This window comes from Echinops telfairi, unplaced genomic scaffold, assembly GCF_000313985.2.
Source record: "Echinops telfairi isolate 266 unplaced genomic scaffold, ASM31398v2 ScPeMD7_60;HRSCAF=208, whole genome shotgun sequence".
Lineage (NCBI taxonomy): Eukaryota > Metazoa > Chordata > Mammalia > Afrosoricida > Tenrecidae > Echinops > Echinops telfairi.
In genome coordinates this window covers 44,683,741-44,700,203 of record NW_022103958.1, presented here as the reverse complement: position 1 = coordinate 44,700,203, position 16,463 = coordinate 44,683,741, and the positions used below count along the sequence as shown (strand labels likewise).

The following is a 16,463-nucleotide window of genomic DNA, read 5'->3' as shown; positions in this document are numbered from 1 at the left end:
ACTTTCCTCTTGTCCCACTATCATGCTCAGCCTTGATTTGAGTTTCAGTAATTCCTCTTGGTTATGTTACCCTTGATCACTCCCTACCCAGCCTCCTACACCCTCCTCACCACCGATTTGGATCACTTGTTGTTCCCTTTCCCCCGTGTTTGTTAACACCACTACCTTTCTGCCCACCTCCCCCTCTCCCATGTACCCCCCGGAACTGTCGGTCCCATTGTTTTCTCCTCCAGATTGTTCATGCATCCTATCTTATTTAGCCAGACCTGTGGAGATAGTAACATGCACAAAAACAAGACAGAGCAAAACCAAGCAACAATATACAACAAAACAACACATAACAAGAAAGAAAAGCTTGTAGTTAGTTCAAGGACTGTTTGTTGGCCTTTAGGAGTGTTTTCCAGTTCAGTCTGTTGGGGCATCATGCACTGGCCCCAATGTCCACCTTCAGCATTCCCTGGGAACCTCGCCGCTCTGTTCCCTTGCTGTTCTGTTGTACCCCTTTAGTGTTTTGCCTCGGTGTGGCAGGATCGGATCAGGTGCAATTCCCACACTGTGTATCTGGTGTTGTCCCCTGTAGGGCTATGGGTCAGTGAGGGACATCATGTCTCATAGTGGGGCCGGCCATGTGGTCCTCTCTGTGTCCTGGCTGCTCTAATTGGGAACATTGTCCTCAAGGCCTGGTGGGCCAAGATGTGCTCCACTCTCTTCTCCTCTTCCTTCATCTCCTCCCATGTGCTCTGATCAGATATGTCCCTCTCCCGGAGCTGCAGATTCAATACCATCCTTTGAAATAAATTCTTCTTGGGGGAGGGGCAGGTGTCCACATAGTAGTTGGGATTGGGGTCGGCCCCTCAGGGAAAGAGCTTTATATGGAAGAGTAATTGTATATTAACAAAGCATCCTAGCTCAATCCAGATCAAGTCCATAAGTCCAGTATCAGCCCATATGTCCGATATTAGTCCATCGATTCCTCTTCAGGGTCACACAGCACATGTGATGATGCTGAATGCAGGAAGATCACAGGCTGGCAGGTGTACAGTCTTGTGGATACAATGCCAGTGGAAGCATCTCAGTGTGGGCTCAGGTCTCCACGTGACTCCTCCAGCTCTCTGAGTGTGGCTCCTCAACAGGAAAGTGAAGAAGAGGGAGGAATTTCCCAGAATCCATGGGAGAAGGCCATGTCCACAAGAAGGCATCATCAGGCTGTGACCTGATTGACAGGCTAGACTCCACCTCTTTACTCTTAATACCCTCAAAGGTGACAGGAGATTATGTAACTACCACAGCTTGCATACTCTTATTGAGACCAGAAGCCACCAGTTAGTTATGAAAATTATTAAATTGGGCTTGGAGGCAGAAATAAAGTTGGAATGAACTTATCTGTTTGTTTAATAAAAGGAGCCCTCTGGTTCCCAGTCCTATATAAGGTGCTACTTGTGAAGTAGTATATTATTATTTAAAAGTAGATTTAGATTAGTATAAATGCATATTGTAAACTCTAGGACAACCACTAATTTAAAAATTATGTAATTGATATGCTAAGAGAAAATTGAATCATTTAAAAGTCTCAATTAAAATCAAAGAAGGCCCATGACTTTGGCCCTTAGACAATGTTCAGACCTGGGAACTGAACTCACTCGTGTGGCCCAATTGCAGCCAAACAACAGATAGGCCTACAATGTGAACACCATGGAGGTATGAACTCACTAGAACAGCGGTTCTCAACCTGGGTGTCGTGACCCCTTTGGGGGTCAAATGACCCTTTCACAGGGGTCGCCTAAGACCGTATTTCTGATGGTCTTAGGAGCCAAGACACCACTCCTCTATCCGTCTCCAGGTGGCTCTGCCCACATGCAGATATGCCCACACACGGGGCCACCACAACATGAGGAACTGTATTAGAGGGTTGCGTCATTAGGAAGGTTGAGAACCACTTCACTAGAAGAACCAATCATAAGAAATTAATAGGGCAGAATTTGCCCCAGGATACAGCTCAGAAGACAGGGAAGGATAGGCAAGAAGAAGGATTGGAAATGGTAAGCAGAGACGGAATGGGAAGAGTGCTGTTACACTGCAACCAATGTCGCAAATCAAAGTGTGTGTGAAGTGTGGAATGGAAACCAGTTTCTCTGTAAGCGCTCACCCAAATCACTCACTCATATACCAAACTTGGAAAATGTTCATTAAAATGGGTGGAATCTATTGCCTATAAATTGAACTTTATTTTTTTAATGAAATAAAAGGAGGAACAGCTTATTAAAAGAAAGACTGTTGAACTATGGAATGGTATGATGGCTGGATTAGGTCCTAATAAAATGGTTTGAAAGGGGGAAAAAAGAAAGAAACCAAAAAAGGAAGAGAAGGAAACAGGTGCAAAGGTAATGAACAGAAAACAGTTATGAATATGGTTGTTATTACCAACCACTTTAAATGTGATCAGTCTAAACAGACCAACTAAATGACAGAGACTGCAATAAGAGTGGATAAAAAAAACAAGATGAAAACAATGTGTTTAAATATAAAGACAGATATTAAAGTTAAAAAATGATTAGCTAATGCTAATGAAAGAAAAGCTGGAGTAGCTATATTAGTTTCTGAAAAGTAGACCTCAGAGCAAGGGAAATTATAAAGATTAAAGAGGGGTGTTACATAGTGATAAAAGAATAATTCTCCAGGAAGACATAACTATCCTAAATATGTATTCACCTAAAGCCAGAACATCAAAATGTGTAAGACAAACCTGGACAGAACTACAAGGAAAACTAGCCAAATCTACTATTTAGTTGAAACTACAGCACTATGAGTACATAACTGACAAATTCAGAAGGCAGAAAGTCAGTAGATATAAAATAGAACTGAATAGCACTATATTAACTGGATTTAATTCATCCAACAATAACATAATGTATACTCTTCTTAGGCCCACATGGAATATTCACCAAGATAGACTATATTCTGAGCCACAAAATACACCTTTGTAAATTTAAAAGAATAGAAATCAGGCAAAGTATACTAAATACAATCAAATTAATCTAGAAATCAATATCAGAAAGGTAGTAGCAAATCCCCAGATATTTTGAGATTGAACAACACACTTCTAAATAACACCTGGGCATAAGAAGTCTCATAAGAGATTAACAGTGTTTTAGTTAAATGAAAATATAATTATCAAAATTTGCAGCAAAAGTATTTGAAAAGAAATTTACAGCATTGAATATTATGAAAGATGAATGATCTAAAATCAATAAGCTTCACTTCAGAAAAGTTGAAGAAGAAGAGCAAATTCCAAACAAGCAGAAGAAAATAAATGGATACTAGAAATGAATAAAATAAATTAATACTGGAGTAGAAATCAATTAAATTAAAAACAGAAAATTAATAGATAAAACCAGTGAAATTGAAAAGAAGTTTCTTAAATAGATAAACCACTAGCCAGAGTAACAGAGAGAGAGAAAGTACAAGTTACTAATGTCAGAAATGAAAGAGCGGCCATTCACAATCGATCTCTTGAACATTAAAAAGATAATAAAGGGATATTATGAACAACTCTGTGTTTACAAATTGGCCATTTAAATGTAATGGTCCATTCCTTGAAAGACCCAGTCTACCAAAACTCACAAAAGGAGAAATACATACTCTGACAAGGCCTACAGTTATCAAGTAAATTGGAGCAACAATAAATAAACTCCTACCATAGGGAGTACCAGCCCCTATGGTTTCACTAGTGAATTCTACCAGTCACTTAAAGAATAAATGATAGTAACTGTCTATAAATTCTTTCAGAAAATAGAAGTGAAAAGAACCTCTCCCAACCCATTTTTCTGAGGCCAGCATTATCCCAATTCCAAAATCAGACAAAGATAGTCAAGCAAAGAAATTTTAAGCCAATATTTCTCATGAATACAGAGGCAAAAATCCTCAACAAAGTATTAGCAAATAAAATTTAACAATGTATAAAAAGAATTATATACCATGTATAATTTCATTTCTGTAACAATGTCTTTCATCAAAACTTTAATTTTTATGAAGATATTAAATTTTCATTTATTAAGAATTTAATAAATTCAAGTGGATTTTTTTCAGGTACTTAAGTTTGGTTCAATATTAAAAAAAATTAATGTAATTCACCACATTTAACAGGCTAAAGAAGAAAATCATGATCATTTCAATCGATTCAGAAAAATGTGAGAAAATCCAACATTCATTCATTATAAAATCACCCAACAAACTAGGAATTGGGGGTGAACTTCTTCAATTTGATGACATCAACAAAAACTCTACAGGTAATATCACCCTTAATGAGTAGAAACTAGATGCTTCCCCTTAAGATCAGGAGCATGACAGGTCATCCTGTCACAACTTCTCTTTCACATTGTACTGCAAGTCGTAGCGACGACAAGAAAAAGAGAAGTCATCCATATTTAAGAAGGAAGAAATGAACCTGCCTTTCTTCATAGATGATGTGATTGTAGAAAATCTCAAAGACTTGGCCAAAAACTGCTGGAATTAATAAGTGACTGGAGTAAGTTGTAGTATACAAGATGGATATACAAAAGCCAATGACTTCTCTGTATCAGAGGACTCAAAAAAGCTTGTGGAAAATTTGAATGAAAAAGTAATGGAGTTTTTCCACAAATGTTTGAAGCCCCTCATGTGCTAGCAATCAATAGTTGGAATTTGAAATATAAAAACACTTATATTACCATTCAGAAAAATGAAATACTTAGATATAAATTTGAAAAAATATATTCAAGATCTACATGAGGCAGACTACAAAACTAATGAAAGAAATTTCAAAATTCAAAATAAATGGAAATGCATTCCAAAGTTATGGATAGGAGGATCTTATCAAATATTAATTCCTTCAACTTGTTATACAGATTCAATGCAATATCAATAAAAATTCCAGCAAGTTATTTTGTGGTTATCAACAAAGTTGATAGGTAAAGACAAAAGACCTCCTAAATCACAATCCTAGAGAGGAACACAGACAGAGTTCGGCACTACCTGACTTCCAGATGTATTGTAAACCCAGGGATCAAGGCAATGGTGGAAGAATAGACAGGGAGATAAGTGGAATATGATAGAAAGCCAGAAATAGACCTACACAAATGTAGCCAACTGACCTTTGACAAAGGAGAAAAGTCAGTTTAATGGAGAAATGGTGGTCTCTTCAACAAATTGTACATAGAACAATGAGCATCCATAAAGAAAATGAAATCTGGATCCAGGCATTATTCTTTTCACTACAATTAACTCAAAATGGATAACAGGCCTAAATATAAATGTAAAATTAAGAAGATAGGGGAATATCTAGGTGATGTTGAGTTTGGTAGAGAATCTTTAGATACACCACCAAGAGGATGATCCATAAAAGAAAAAAAAAAGATAAGTGGGACTTCTTAAAATTAAAACTTTGGTGAAAGACACTGTTACAAGAATGAAAGGACAAGTGATAGACTGCGAGAACATATTTGCAAAATACGTATCTGATAAAGAACTTGTACCTGAATATATGAAGAGGTCTTAAAACTCACCAATAAAATCAAACACCCAATTACAAAACAGGCAAAATATCTGAATACCTCATCACAATAGGTATGCCCTTAGAAAATGAACATATGGAAAGATGCTCAGCATCATATATCAATAGGGAATTACAAATTAAAATGTGATGACTACATACAATGACTAGAATGACTCAAATCCAAACATCTATCAGTGTGGCTAAGGTCTAAAACACTGCCAGTACTAAATGCAGACAAGGATAGGGAGCATAGGAACGAACTCCGGTGAGAAGACAAAATGGTAAAACCACTTTGTATGTCTAACAGTTTCCAGCAAAGCTAAACATAGACTTACTGCATGATCCAGCAATCCTACTTCTATGGCTTTACCAAAATGAATTGAAAATATGTCCACACAAAAATCTGTACAGTATTCATACCAGCTTTATTAATAATTTTTAAAAATTGGGAGAAGCCATGATGTCTTTCAATAAATGACGGCACAAATTGTTACATTTATACAATAGAATACACTTCCACAATACAAAGAAATAAGCTATCAACCAATGAAAAGACATAAATAATCTGCATAACAGGAATTAAATGCATATTGGTAAGTGAAAGAAGCCAGTGTTTTAAAAAGCTACCTCCTCAATGATTCCAACTATATATGACATTCTGGAAAAGGTAGAACTTGACAGACAAGGTCAGCAGTTCAAAACCAGCTGCCCTGTGCAAGACAGACAAAGCTTTCCACTTCGGTAAAAAGTTACGGTCTAGGAAGCCCCAGTTCTACCCTAGGGCAGATCTATCCTGCCCTGTGGGCTTGCTGTGAGTCGGAATTGACTCAAGGCCAGTGACTCAGACATGGTAAAGGATGGTTCCTTAGGTGCTACCCTGGCAACAGGTGCAGAGCCTCTGTCTGGCCTTGAGTGTCAGCTTCGTGACCTTTTACCCTGGCTTCATTACCGGTTTGGATGTGTTTTTGGATCCATGGCAGCACTTTACTAAGGTCTGTGAAGATTCCAGGAGATCCTTGATCATTTTTGTCCATATTGTTTCTCCAGCCTCGACCACAGCCCAAGCCCCATGAAGTCACACCAGCCAGTGTCCAGGTTCCTTTCTTATTTGGGCACATGAGGGCACCTCCTGAATCTCCCTGCAGGGGCAAACGCCTCTGTTACCATCTTTGTCAGGATCTGTGCCCTGAAGTCCCCGCCCTTTCCCCCACCCAGTACCTAATGAGGATCATTGAAATTCCTTCACTTTTAATCACGTGGGCTCAGGGTCTAGAAGAACTGACAAGCACAGTTCCCATGTGATCCTCAAATACCACTTTTCCCCCATCCCAGGCCTTCATCGAAGCAAGAGACTTTCTTCCTCTGTCTTAGAGGAAGCCTTGCCCAGCAGTAAAATTGACCTCAGGTCGTGGTCCGCAGGAAGAGTAGTGGAAAATTAAGATCCCCAGTAGCTACAAGCTGGAAAGTCTATAAGCAGTAAAGAGCCAGCACATCGGGGTGGGAGAACTCATTGCTGGCATTATCTCTGTCATTTGTTTTTCTGAAGGAAAGAGATCCACTCTTCTTTGAAACAATTGGTTACTTAAATTGGTCTTTTATTTTATCTTGTCCTTTATAATTCCTGACCCTTCTTTCCAAAGTCCGTTTCCCCCTCCAGCCTTCTTTCAGCACTGCTAACAAAGAAAGCCCTGCCCGAGCCCATCGGCTTAATAATCCCTGCCTACCTGACACGCATCTCTCCCTCCTTCAGGGAAGCCTGTGCAGAGAAAGGTCCCCTCACTGATCGGCTTCTTCAGGGTTAACAGAGCGGCTGAACATTCTTTCGGGGTCAAAATGGGCAGGTTCACTTCCTGCAGAACTTGTGGGAGGAGGCCATCTGAAAGACAGACAGGAGCCTTGGGAAGGCACTCTTTCATCCTTTGTGAGTTGAAGATGCCTCATTTAGATTTGTGTCTTTTGGAAAGAACTGAAAATCTAAATACAATGAGATTTTTCCCGCTGTCTTTAAAAATACATACACAACTTAAAAAAAATAGATCAACAATTCAATCTCTGGTTATCCCTCAAGAAATCTGACCTGTGATTAGGTGAAATGACATATAAATTCCTACTTTCTGACAAGCGGCCCCATCCGGCAGTTGTACAAATAAATCCAGCCTCAAATCGCTCCCCTGGCTCTGGAAGACACATGGGCCCCACAAACTGGCCTGCAGAAAAGAAAACACAGGGTTTACTTTATCAGAGGGATAAAGGACAACATACACTAGTCACCAGGAAACATCTGATCTAGGTGGTCCTGGAGAAACCATGAGAGAGCGGTGACATTCCTTTCTGACATCTCCAGGGGCCATGTGTCAGACAAAGGAAGAGCTGCTCCTAACGTACTCTCTCCGTCTTTCAGATCATACTTTTCCCGATTCTATATCCAGAACCAAGCAAAACAAACTTTGAGTAGAGTGTCTTCCACACCAAACTCCTGTCACTAAGCCCATGATCCAGACTGCAGGGCTTGCAGGGCGTCTCTGCTCCATCACTTGTACTGCTGGGAATGTGCTATGACACAAACGTTGTGGAACACGTAAAGTTGATCATTCAAGGTGAGACACAGACTCTCTCCTGGCCTCAAATGTTTACCAAAACGGAAGGTTCCAGTCATCCTCAAAAGGGCGATGTCATAGTCCATTGGTTTCTTGATGGTGAAATAGGGGTGTTTGATGATGGTTTTAATGGTGAGGTTTTGTTCTCCGGGTTCTGTCTGACTCAAGTCGTGTTCACCAGCAGTAACGTACAATGATGAAGCAATCTTCCTGTGAAGAGGAAACAGCAAAGTGGGTGGATTTCATTGAACATCTGAGCACACTATCATGGTTGACAACCTGGCCTCTTCAAAATGATATGATCAGACTATGTGATAATGTATGACTACTGAGCAGAGGAAAATAAGAATAATTTCAACACTGCTAAGAAAATGTCGAAGTTCCCATTTCATACACATTGAATGCATATACATTGTAACTCAGTGGAGCAATTGTGAGGATGGTGCAGGACCGTGCAGTGTTTCCTTCTGTTGTGCACAGGATAGCTGTGGGTCAGCCCTGACTGGATGGCACCTACCAACCAGCACCACGACAGAGGTGTAAAACTGCAGAAGAGTGTACTCAGCCATCTTAGTTAGGACGTTGGCTTCCATGTCAGTCTGCTCCTGCGGGAATGGTTCTTGACCCTCAACTAGTGTGCTGCTCAGTGTCAGAGGCTTTATGCGCAGTGTTTATTCTGAAGGCCCATTTCTCAGCTGTCCCAGAGAGTCTGTGCACTTTGGGCTTCCGGACTGATTACCAGAGCAGGAGTCAGGGATCTTCTCCTTACCTACTTTCTGGTTTGCAATTTAGAGAGCTGGTATGATCTAGTAAAGACCATTCTAGTCCCATGCATTTGGGGCAGTGTTATCTGAAAGGAGCCTAGTAAGATACATTGAACATGGGTTCATAGCTTTAGAAATGCTCTCTTTGTGTATTCTGCAGTCCCCAAAGCGATTCTTGTACAGTTTTTCTCTTGGTACACTGGTTATATTAGGTATCTAATGTAGTACAATGGGGACCCTGGGGCACAGTGGGTTACCTTTGGGTTGCTAACTACAAGGTCAGAAGGAACAGATGCATAGCGATAATAATTGAGGCAAGGGTTTATAGGGGAGGTAGGGGTGGGCGTGGGAGGTAGGGAGGGGGAGGGTGTTGGGAGAGTAAACAATGTATGTAGGAGCGCTGAGGGAACACTATAACTGTGACTACACAACTTTTTTTATTACACAACTCATTTTAAAAGTGATTTAACTATGATAAAGGAAAAATATTCTAAAATTGATTGGGATAATGATTGTATGAGTCTTCTTGATATGATTGAATTATTGAATTGTATGATATGAGTATTATATGCCAATAAAACTGAAGACAAAAAAGAGTAATAGTCTTGGAAACCATAGGGGCACTTCTGCTCTGTCCTGTCGGGTCATTGTGAGTTGGAATGATTCAATGGCAGTGAATAGTGAGTAACATAGTCTCTCTCTAACCTTGTCACCTGCCACATCGCAGTGGAACTATATGTTCCCTTTTCTTTAGACCAGTAACTTTCTGTGGGAAGATTTATACCTTTGATACTTACTAGTGCCTGTACCAAACAAGCCTCCAGGAAATGGTTGAAACATTTAAATGATCCGGGAACCCAAGAGGAAAGCGAATTTTGGGACTAATGAGGGCAACAAATGTATAGATGTGCTTTACACAATTGATCTATGTATTGTGATGAATTGTATGAGCCCCAATAAATTGATTTAAAAAAATTTAAATGAAAGAGGACAAATATAGGGTCATGATATGACTGCATCGTGGTGTGTACCGGGAACATTCAAAATAACATAATATTTGGAGAACAAAGGAAAGTGAATAAAGGATGAGGGTTTTTAGATGGAGGCTAAGAGGCAAGAGTAATAGGAAGGATGACAGGGAGCCTGCTTTATTGGCCACTGTTAGTGTCTTTTAGAAATTGATTTCTTAAGGTACATAATGTAACTTTTTTTCCCCCATTGGATTTTAAGAAACCCAATAGTGAACTTTGACAAATTTATGTTTGTGGTACTTTTTAAAATTTTCTCACTTGGATAATGGGTAACTATTAGTTTTTATTTAAAACTTACAGTTGTATTTAAGTAAACACTCTACTACTGTCTGACAATGACACTGAGCCCAATTTGTGTTTGGTGATGAGAATGTTCCCCCACTACAACAAAATGCAGCCACAGCATCCAGTACACAGACCTTGAGCTGACGTGGAAGGAAAGGGAAGAGGAACAGACCTTCGTTGGAGGGCGGGGCTTCCCTACCTGTTTGCTACACAATGTGCGGCTGTGATCACCCACTCTGGAGAGACAATGGTTCCACCACAGAAATGCTTCTGCTTTCGTTTCAGAGATACCTGAATTTCAAAAACTTTAAATGGCAGCAAGTTAATGCCCTGACATCCCCCCAAATGAAAGTTACACATATGCTCAAAAACAAACAAGTACAAAAGACCCAGACATCTCACTAAAAAGTATTAGGAATCTTGGACTGTAGAAGGGTGAAACACATTCTACTAAAACAAAGAAAGACCGTCATGTTGTGATCAGAATATCCCCAACCTTGGCTTGGAGGAAAATTAATTAATTTGAAGTGATTAAGGGTTGTAGGGTGCTTAGCTGTCAATATTATAGATATTTAGTTTTAAAATATCATTGACCAAGACATGTTTCTCTAACAACATAAACATCTATAAAGAAAGGAAAAGCATATAAAGTATAGCCGAAGTAAGCTGAAGATATTTGGGAGAAAGTTCAGGGTTAGGGGAACTCATACATATACTCCAGTTTCTCCAAGCCTTTCAGGGAAATAGTATAGATCCACTGTCATACTATGTCCCATGTCCTAATGAAATGTGCAAAGACCTGGAGCTAGAAAACCAAAACACAAGACCACATTCAGTAGATCTCAAGCTGAAAGGACTGAAGAAAAAATTCAAGCCATGAGTTTCAATAGTGAGGGATTTTATGGGAAAAAATTGAAAGATGCAGGAAAGATCCAAAGAAGATGGAAAGAATACAGAGTCACTGTCCCCCAGAGAATTGGTCAGTGCTCAGCCATTCCAAAGCGTAGTATATGATCAATAACTGATGATGGTAAAGGATGAAGTCCAAACTTCACTGAAGGCACTGGTCAAAAATAAGTCTCTGGGGATTGATGGAATACTAATTTAAATGTTTCAATAAACTGATGCAACACTAGAAGCATTCACTAATCAATACCAAGAAGTTTGGAAGATAGCTACCTGACCGACTGGAAGAGATCCATATTTGTGCCATTTCAAATAAAGATGACCCAACAACATGCAGAAATTATTTACAAATATCAGTAATACCACATGCAAGTAACATTTTGCTGAAGGTAATTTAAGAACAGCTAAGCTAGTACATCAACAGCTGCAAGAAATTAAAACAAGATGCAGAAGAGGGCATGGAACAAGGATATCATTGATGATATCAGATGGGGCTTGGCTAAAGGAGAGCATACCAGAAAGATGTTTTCTTGTCTTGCCTATGCAAAAGCATTTAGCTGTAGTGATCGTAACAAGCTATGTCTGAACAGTCTGAAGAACACTTCATTGTCTTTATGTGGAACCTGTCCATAGACCAATCAGCAGTCCTTTGAACAGAACAAGGGAATTCTGCATGGTTTAAAATCAGAAATGGTGTGTCAGGTTTGTCTCCTTTTGCCATATTTAATTAATCTGTACATTGAGCAAGTAATCTGAGAAGCTGGACCATATGTTTGCTGAGAGTGAAGAGGATATGAAGCACTTGCTGATGAAAATCAGAGACTGCAGCCTTCTTTATATATTGCAAGTCAACGTAAAGAAAACAAAAATTCTCACAATTGGACAAATAGACACTATCATGATAAATGGAGGAAAGATTGAAATTGTCAAACATTTCATTTTATTTGAATCCAGACCAACACCCAGGGAAGTAGCAGTCAAGAAACCAAAGGATATATTGCGCTGGACAAGCCTGTTGCACGTGACCTCTTTAAAGAGCAAGGATGTCACTGACCCAAGGTTGTTCTTTTCAGTGGCCTTACATGTATATGACAGCTGGATAGCAGATAAGGCAAAGCACAGAAGAATTGATGCACTTGAAATATGGTGTTGGCAAAGGATATCCAAAGTACCATGGACTGCCAGAAGTAGAAGAACAACAAATTGTTTAGGGAGAAGTAGAGGTAGAATGCTCCTTAGAAGAGAGGATGGTGAGACTTTGTCCCATGCACCTTGGAAATATTATCAGGAGAACCCACTTCCTGGAGAAGGGTGTCATGCTTGATAAAGTAGCAGCTCAGTGAAAAGAGAGCGACTGCAAGAACAGGCTAAAACCGTAAAACAGTAATTATGAGTCTGACACGGGACCTGACAGTGCTTCATTCTGTTGTTTGTAGGGTCTCTATATGTCAGAACTGACCCAAGAGCGCCTGCCAACAATAGCAATAACCATACTCTTAAATTCTTAACTATTTAACTTCAAAAACTTTGTCAAACCTGTTCCTTAATCCACCTCATCAACAGACTATCTTTAGTTTACCTTTTCCATGGTATTTGATTTGACTTCAAATAAATGAAAGCATACAAGTGAATATTTTAAATGAATATTTTCCCATAGTTAGGATTAGGCGGGGAAAGGTGATGTATTAGAATAATTCCCTTTAACTCACATCTATTTATAAATAATCAACTCAACTCACTCTCACAGAGTCAATGCCAACTCATAGCAACCGCATAGGATGGGGTAAAACAACCGCTTAGGGTGCTCAGGACTATAACCTTTTACAAGAGCAGAAAGTCCCATCTTTCGCCTGGGGAGCAGCGTGTGGTTTCAAACTGAGGACCTGGTGGATCTCAGCCCCACTCCTAACTACTACACCACCAGGGCCCCATTTAGTGAAAATAGAACAGCAGAATGCAATGCAAAGAAGAGGCTAGAATAAAAAGAGCCTAGAGCAGCGGTTCTCAACCTGTGGGTCACGATCCCTTTGGGGGTCGAACGACCCTTTTACAGGGCTCGCCTGATCCATAATAGTAGCAAAATTATAGTTATGAAGTAGCAACGAAAATAATGTTATGGTTGGGGGAGGGGGAGTTTCACCACAACGTGAGGAACTGGAATAAAAGGTCAAGGCATTAGGAAGGTTGAGAACCACTGTTCTAGAGCAAAGAGTAAATAAGTAGAATTTAGTGAGCCAATGTTGACTATTTGACTAGACTGATTAACTCATCAATCAACAATTCAATTGACTAATCAAGTTCCTCTGCTAATCAGCAACTTGATTGATTTAGTCATTCACTCCACCAACTGAACACAACTTGGTCAACCAAGTATTCATTGATTTAAAAGTTAGCATGGTTTACCCAAGAGAAGAAAAAATAGAGAGGAATCACTTTACAAAAATAAAAGGCAAGAATGGGACCTAATTCTCAGGAGAATGGGTAGAGTTTCAAAGACAATAAATGAAGATGCTGGGAACTGAAACATGGTCATTTCCGTGGGATGGAAGGACCAGGGGATCAGATTGAGGGAGAATTCTTAGGTGTTAGTTATTGAGGAAGCAGCCCTCTTGGTTATTCCTGTGAGGTCCTAAGGTAGTGGTACAAACCTTCCACCTCAAATTAGACCCTTGGATATGATACCTTTGACTTCCTTGGTCTTTTAAAAATACAACAAATTAAGCCTGTTTTGAATATACTTAACGAATCGGAATTTTTTTAAATTGTAGATTAAGAAGTTTTTTTAGCTCCTCGGGATGAAATTATTTGTCTTAGGAGCTGAAGGCTTGGGGTGGTATTTCTAATTAGTGGAATAAGTTAAAGAGTTCACACAGCTATTCTGCACACACCTTTCCTAAACTTAATTGATGCACATAGGAGAAACTTGGATCTTTGATGAGAGATCCTGAAATAATTGATAAAAAGGTAGGTAGGAAGGAGCACACAGATGAATAAATAGCAGGTGATTTTGGAAGCTCCCCCTGTGAAACAGCTTACAGTCCACGCATCAGATGAGGTTCCCTGGGACTCACCTGCCAGGGATAAGAACCCCTTTCCACTTGGCTTCCACCAACAATGCGACTGAAAATGTTAAAATAATTCCCAGGATATGGTTTAACTAGACTCCGCCCACAGGTGGAAGCTGGTGAAAAAAATAAGGCAAAAATTGAGTAGTTCTAAGGTTATTATGAGACAGAATCCACTGGGTGTTAGAGGGTTTTTTTTGTTTTGTTTTGTTAGGTAGCTCCTAAGACTTAAGGATACAGGAAACTCTTCTAAGTAAGAAAAACAAACAAACTGTAGGATAATGGGCACATAGAAATATCACAAAAATGGTTTTAAGTTACTTGTTGGTATTCAATATAATATGCAATACAAGGGTTGCTCAGCATTTACTATGTAGAAAAAGAGTATCATGAAGATAATTACTTTTCCAGTGGGGAGATTAAAGCCTCGGAGGTAGACTTCCCCTGAGTTAGCAGGACTGTAGTCCCTTGATTCTGGACTCTGTGGTCCCTTAGAGGCTTCCAGTAGCATTCTACACTTTTCCTGTGATTAGTATCATTTTTACATCTTTCCCCCCAACTAGACATTGTGCTCCTCAAATACAAGACCTGAACCTCATAAATATCTCAGTCTTCTATATTTGTCACACAAAATTTCTTTGCTTGATTTGTTCTTATTACCATAGTATTTATTAGATTATAAATGTGGATATCTCTTCTATCCTACCCATGAGGCTGAACATGAGACAAAATTCAATACATCTTGGTTGAATTTAATGCGCTACACGATGCCTCTTTGAGCAATATACTGTTCCTTTCAGGATGGCAGTGTCCTCACTCACACATGGTGTGGTATTAGAGTAGAAAAGTGCCAACTAATGGAAGACAACCTTTGTGTGTGTGGAAACTTTCGGAGAAGCCAGCTGTTGTGGTTTTTGTCCTCGGTGTGCTTTTCAGCTCATCATTTAAAATGAGTCTGAGTTCCTGGGTGTTCCATCGACTGCCCATGCTGCAGATCATTCTTCCCCACAGGTTTCCCAGGAGAGCCTGGACTCATATGCATTTCACAGTTTGGAATTACCTCAACTTCCTCCATCTCTTCACACTGCTTTATCTGCCTTTTGTGTTGTGTGTACAGGAACTCCGGTGGCATAGTGGTTACACAGTGGGCTGCTAACCACAGGTCAACAATTCAAACTATTACCTACTCTGCGGGAGAAAGACGAGGCTTTCTACTCCTGTAAAAGGTAGTCTTGGAAACCCACAGGAGCAACAAATACGTATTAGGCTGCTAACTCCTGGAGACAGATGTGTTTCTCTGTTTCCGTAAAGATTTACAGCCTTGGAGACCTACAGGGACCGTTCCACTTTGCTCGGTAGGGTCACTCGGAGTTGAAATTAACTGGTGGCAGTGAGTAGTCATGTGCTTACTGCAGGGGGAAAAAGAGACTACATAATTACACGAAACACAAAGATATCTCTAAAATATATTTGCTTCTTCCATTTTCCAAGTAAATATGGAGTGGAATTATGATGCCGGTTGTCAGTAAAGGTTATTCCTTTAGAAAAGGTAGTTAGATATTTCATTTGGAGCTTACCTTTGGGGCGAGAATGGGTTACAAATTTTCCTTGTTCCAAACAGATTATTCCTAGCAGTAAAACCAGCTTGTTCCTCCTTATAGGCATTTTAGGTCTGAGTTCTTCCCCCGAAATTTTGGAGACACTGAGAAGAACAAAAATAAACTTGGGGAACCAGCCAGAACCTAATTTAAAAGATGGTAATTCATTAACCAAGGCATTCAACCCTGTTCACATGATATTTCTGAATGTGGTTTCATGCAAAGATTTTGAAAGATGTGAGGAATTCTCCACACAGGCAGTCTTCCTGGTGTCGAGTTCCATGTCCCCTTACACCCACAGCAGCACAGTTTGTCCCAGAGTGAACCTGGCTAGTAAAATGCCTGCTGTCTGAGGTTTTCATTTGCAAATATCATTCTCTCCTTTGTATAGGAACCATATTTTTTCAACACATGGATTGAATATCAAAGTTGTCCTTATTTGGGAAAGTAAACTTTTCCTACATGCTTGCAAACAATCTGTCAGACTAGAAGACATTTTCTTTCACTTATTTTCCAAATGTCAGATGATGCCGGCTGCAGATCAGATGTAGTCAGATGCCATTAGCGTGTGTTAGAGAGCAAGAAGAGGTGAAAGATCACTTGGTAACACACTCAGGGAGCCATGCTACTAGACTGCTCATTGGGGACATTTGTGAATCTACATGTTCTGCATATAAAACCAGAAGC

At 39.7% G+C, this 16,463-nt stretch overlaps 1 protein-coding gene across 1 annotated transcript in view; it reads right to left on the bottom strand.

The window, feature by feature from the left end:
• OVCH2 (ovochymase 2) overlaps window positions 1–15,843 on the bottom strand; it is a 37,032-nt gene extending 21,189 nt beyond the window's left edge. Inside the window, exons 1-7 of the mRNA XM_013008253.1 lie at window positions 15,756–15,843; window positions 14,185–14,294; window positions 10,407–10,498; window positions 8,165–8,337; window positions 7,642–7,737; window positions 7,255–7,406; window positions 6,480–6,669 (exon numbers count right to left, since the gene is read on the bottom strand). Coding sequence (XP_012863707.1) covers window positions 6,480–6,669; window positions 7,255–7,406; window positions 7,642–7,737; window positions 8,165–8,337; window positions 10,407–10,498; window positions 14,185–14,294; window positions 15,756–15,843 — 901 coding nt within the window. The remainder of the gene's footprint in view (window positions 1–6,479; window positions 6,670–7,254; window positions 7,407–7,641; window positions 7,738–8,164; window positions 8,338–10,406; window positions 10,499–14,184; window positions 14,295–15,755) is intronic.
• Window positions 15,844–16,463: the final 620 nt, after the last annotated feature.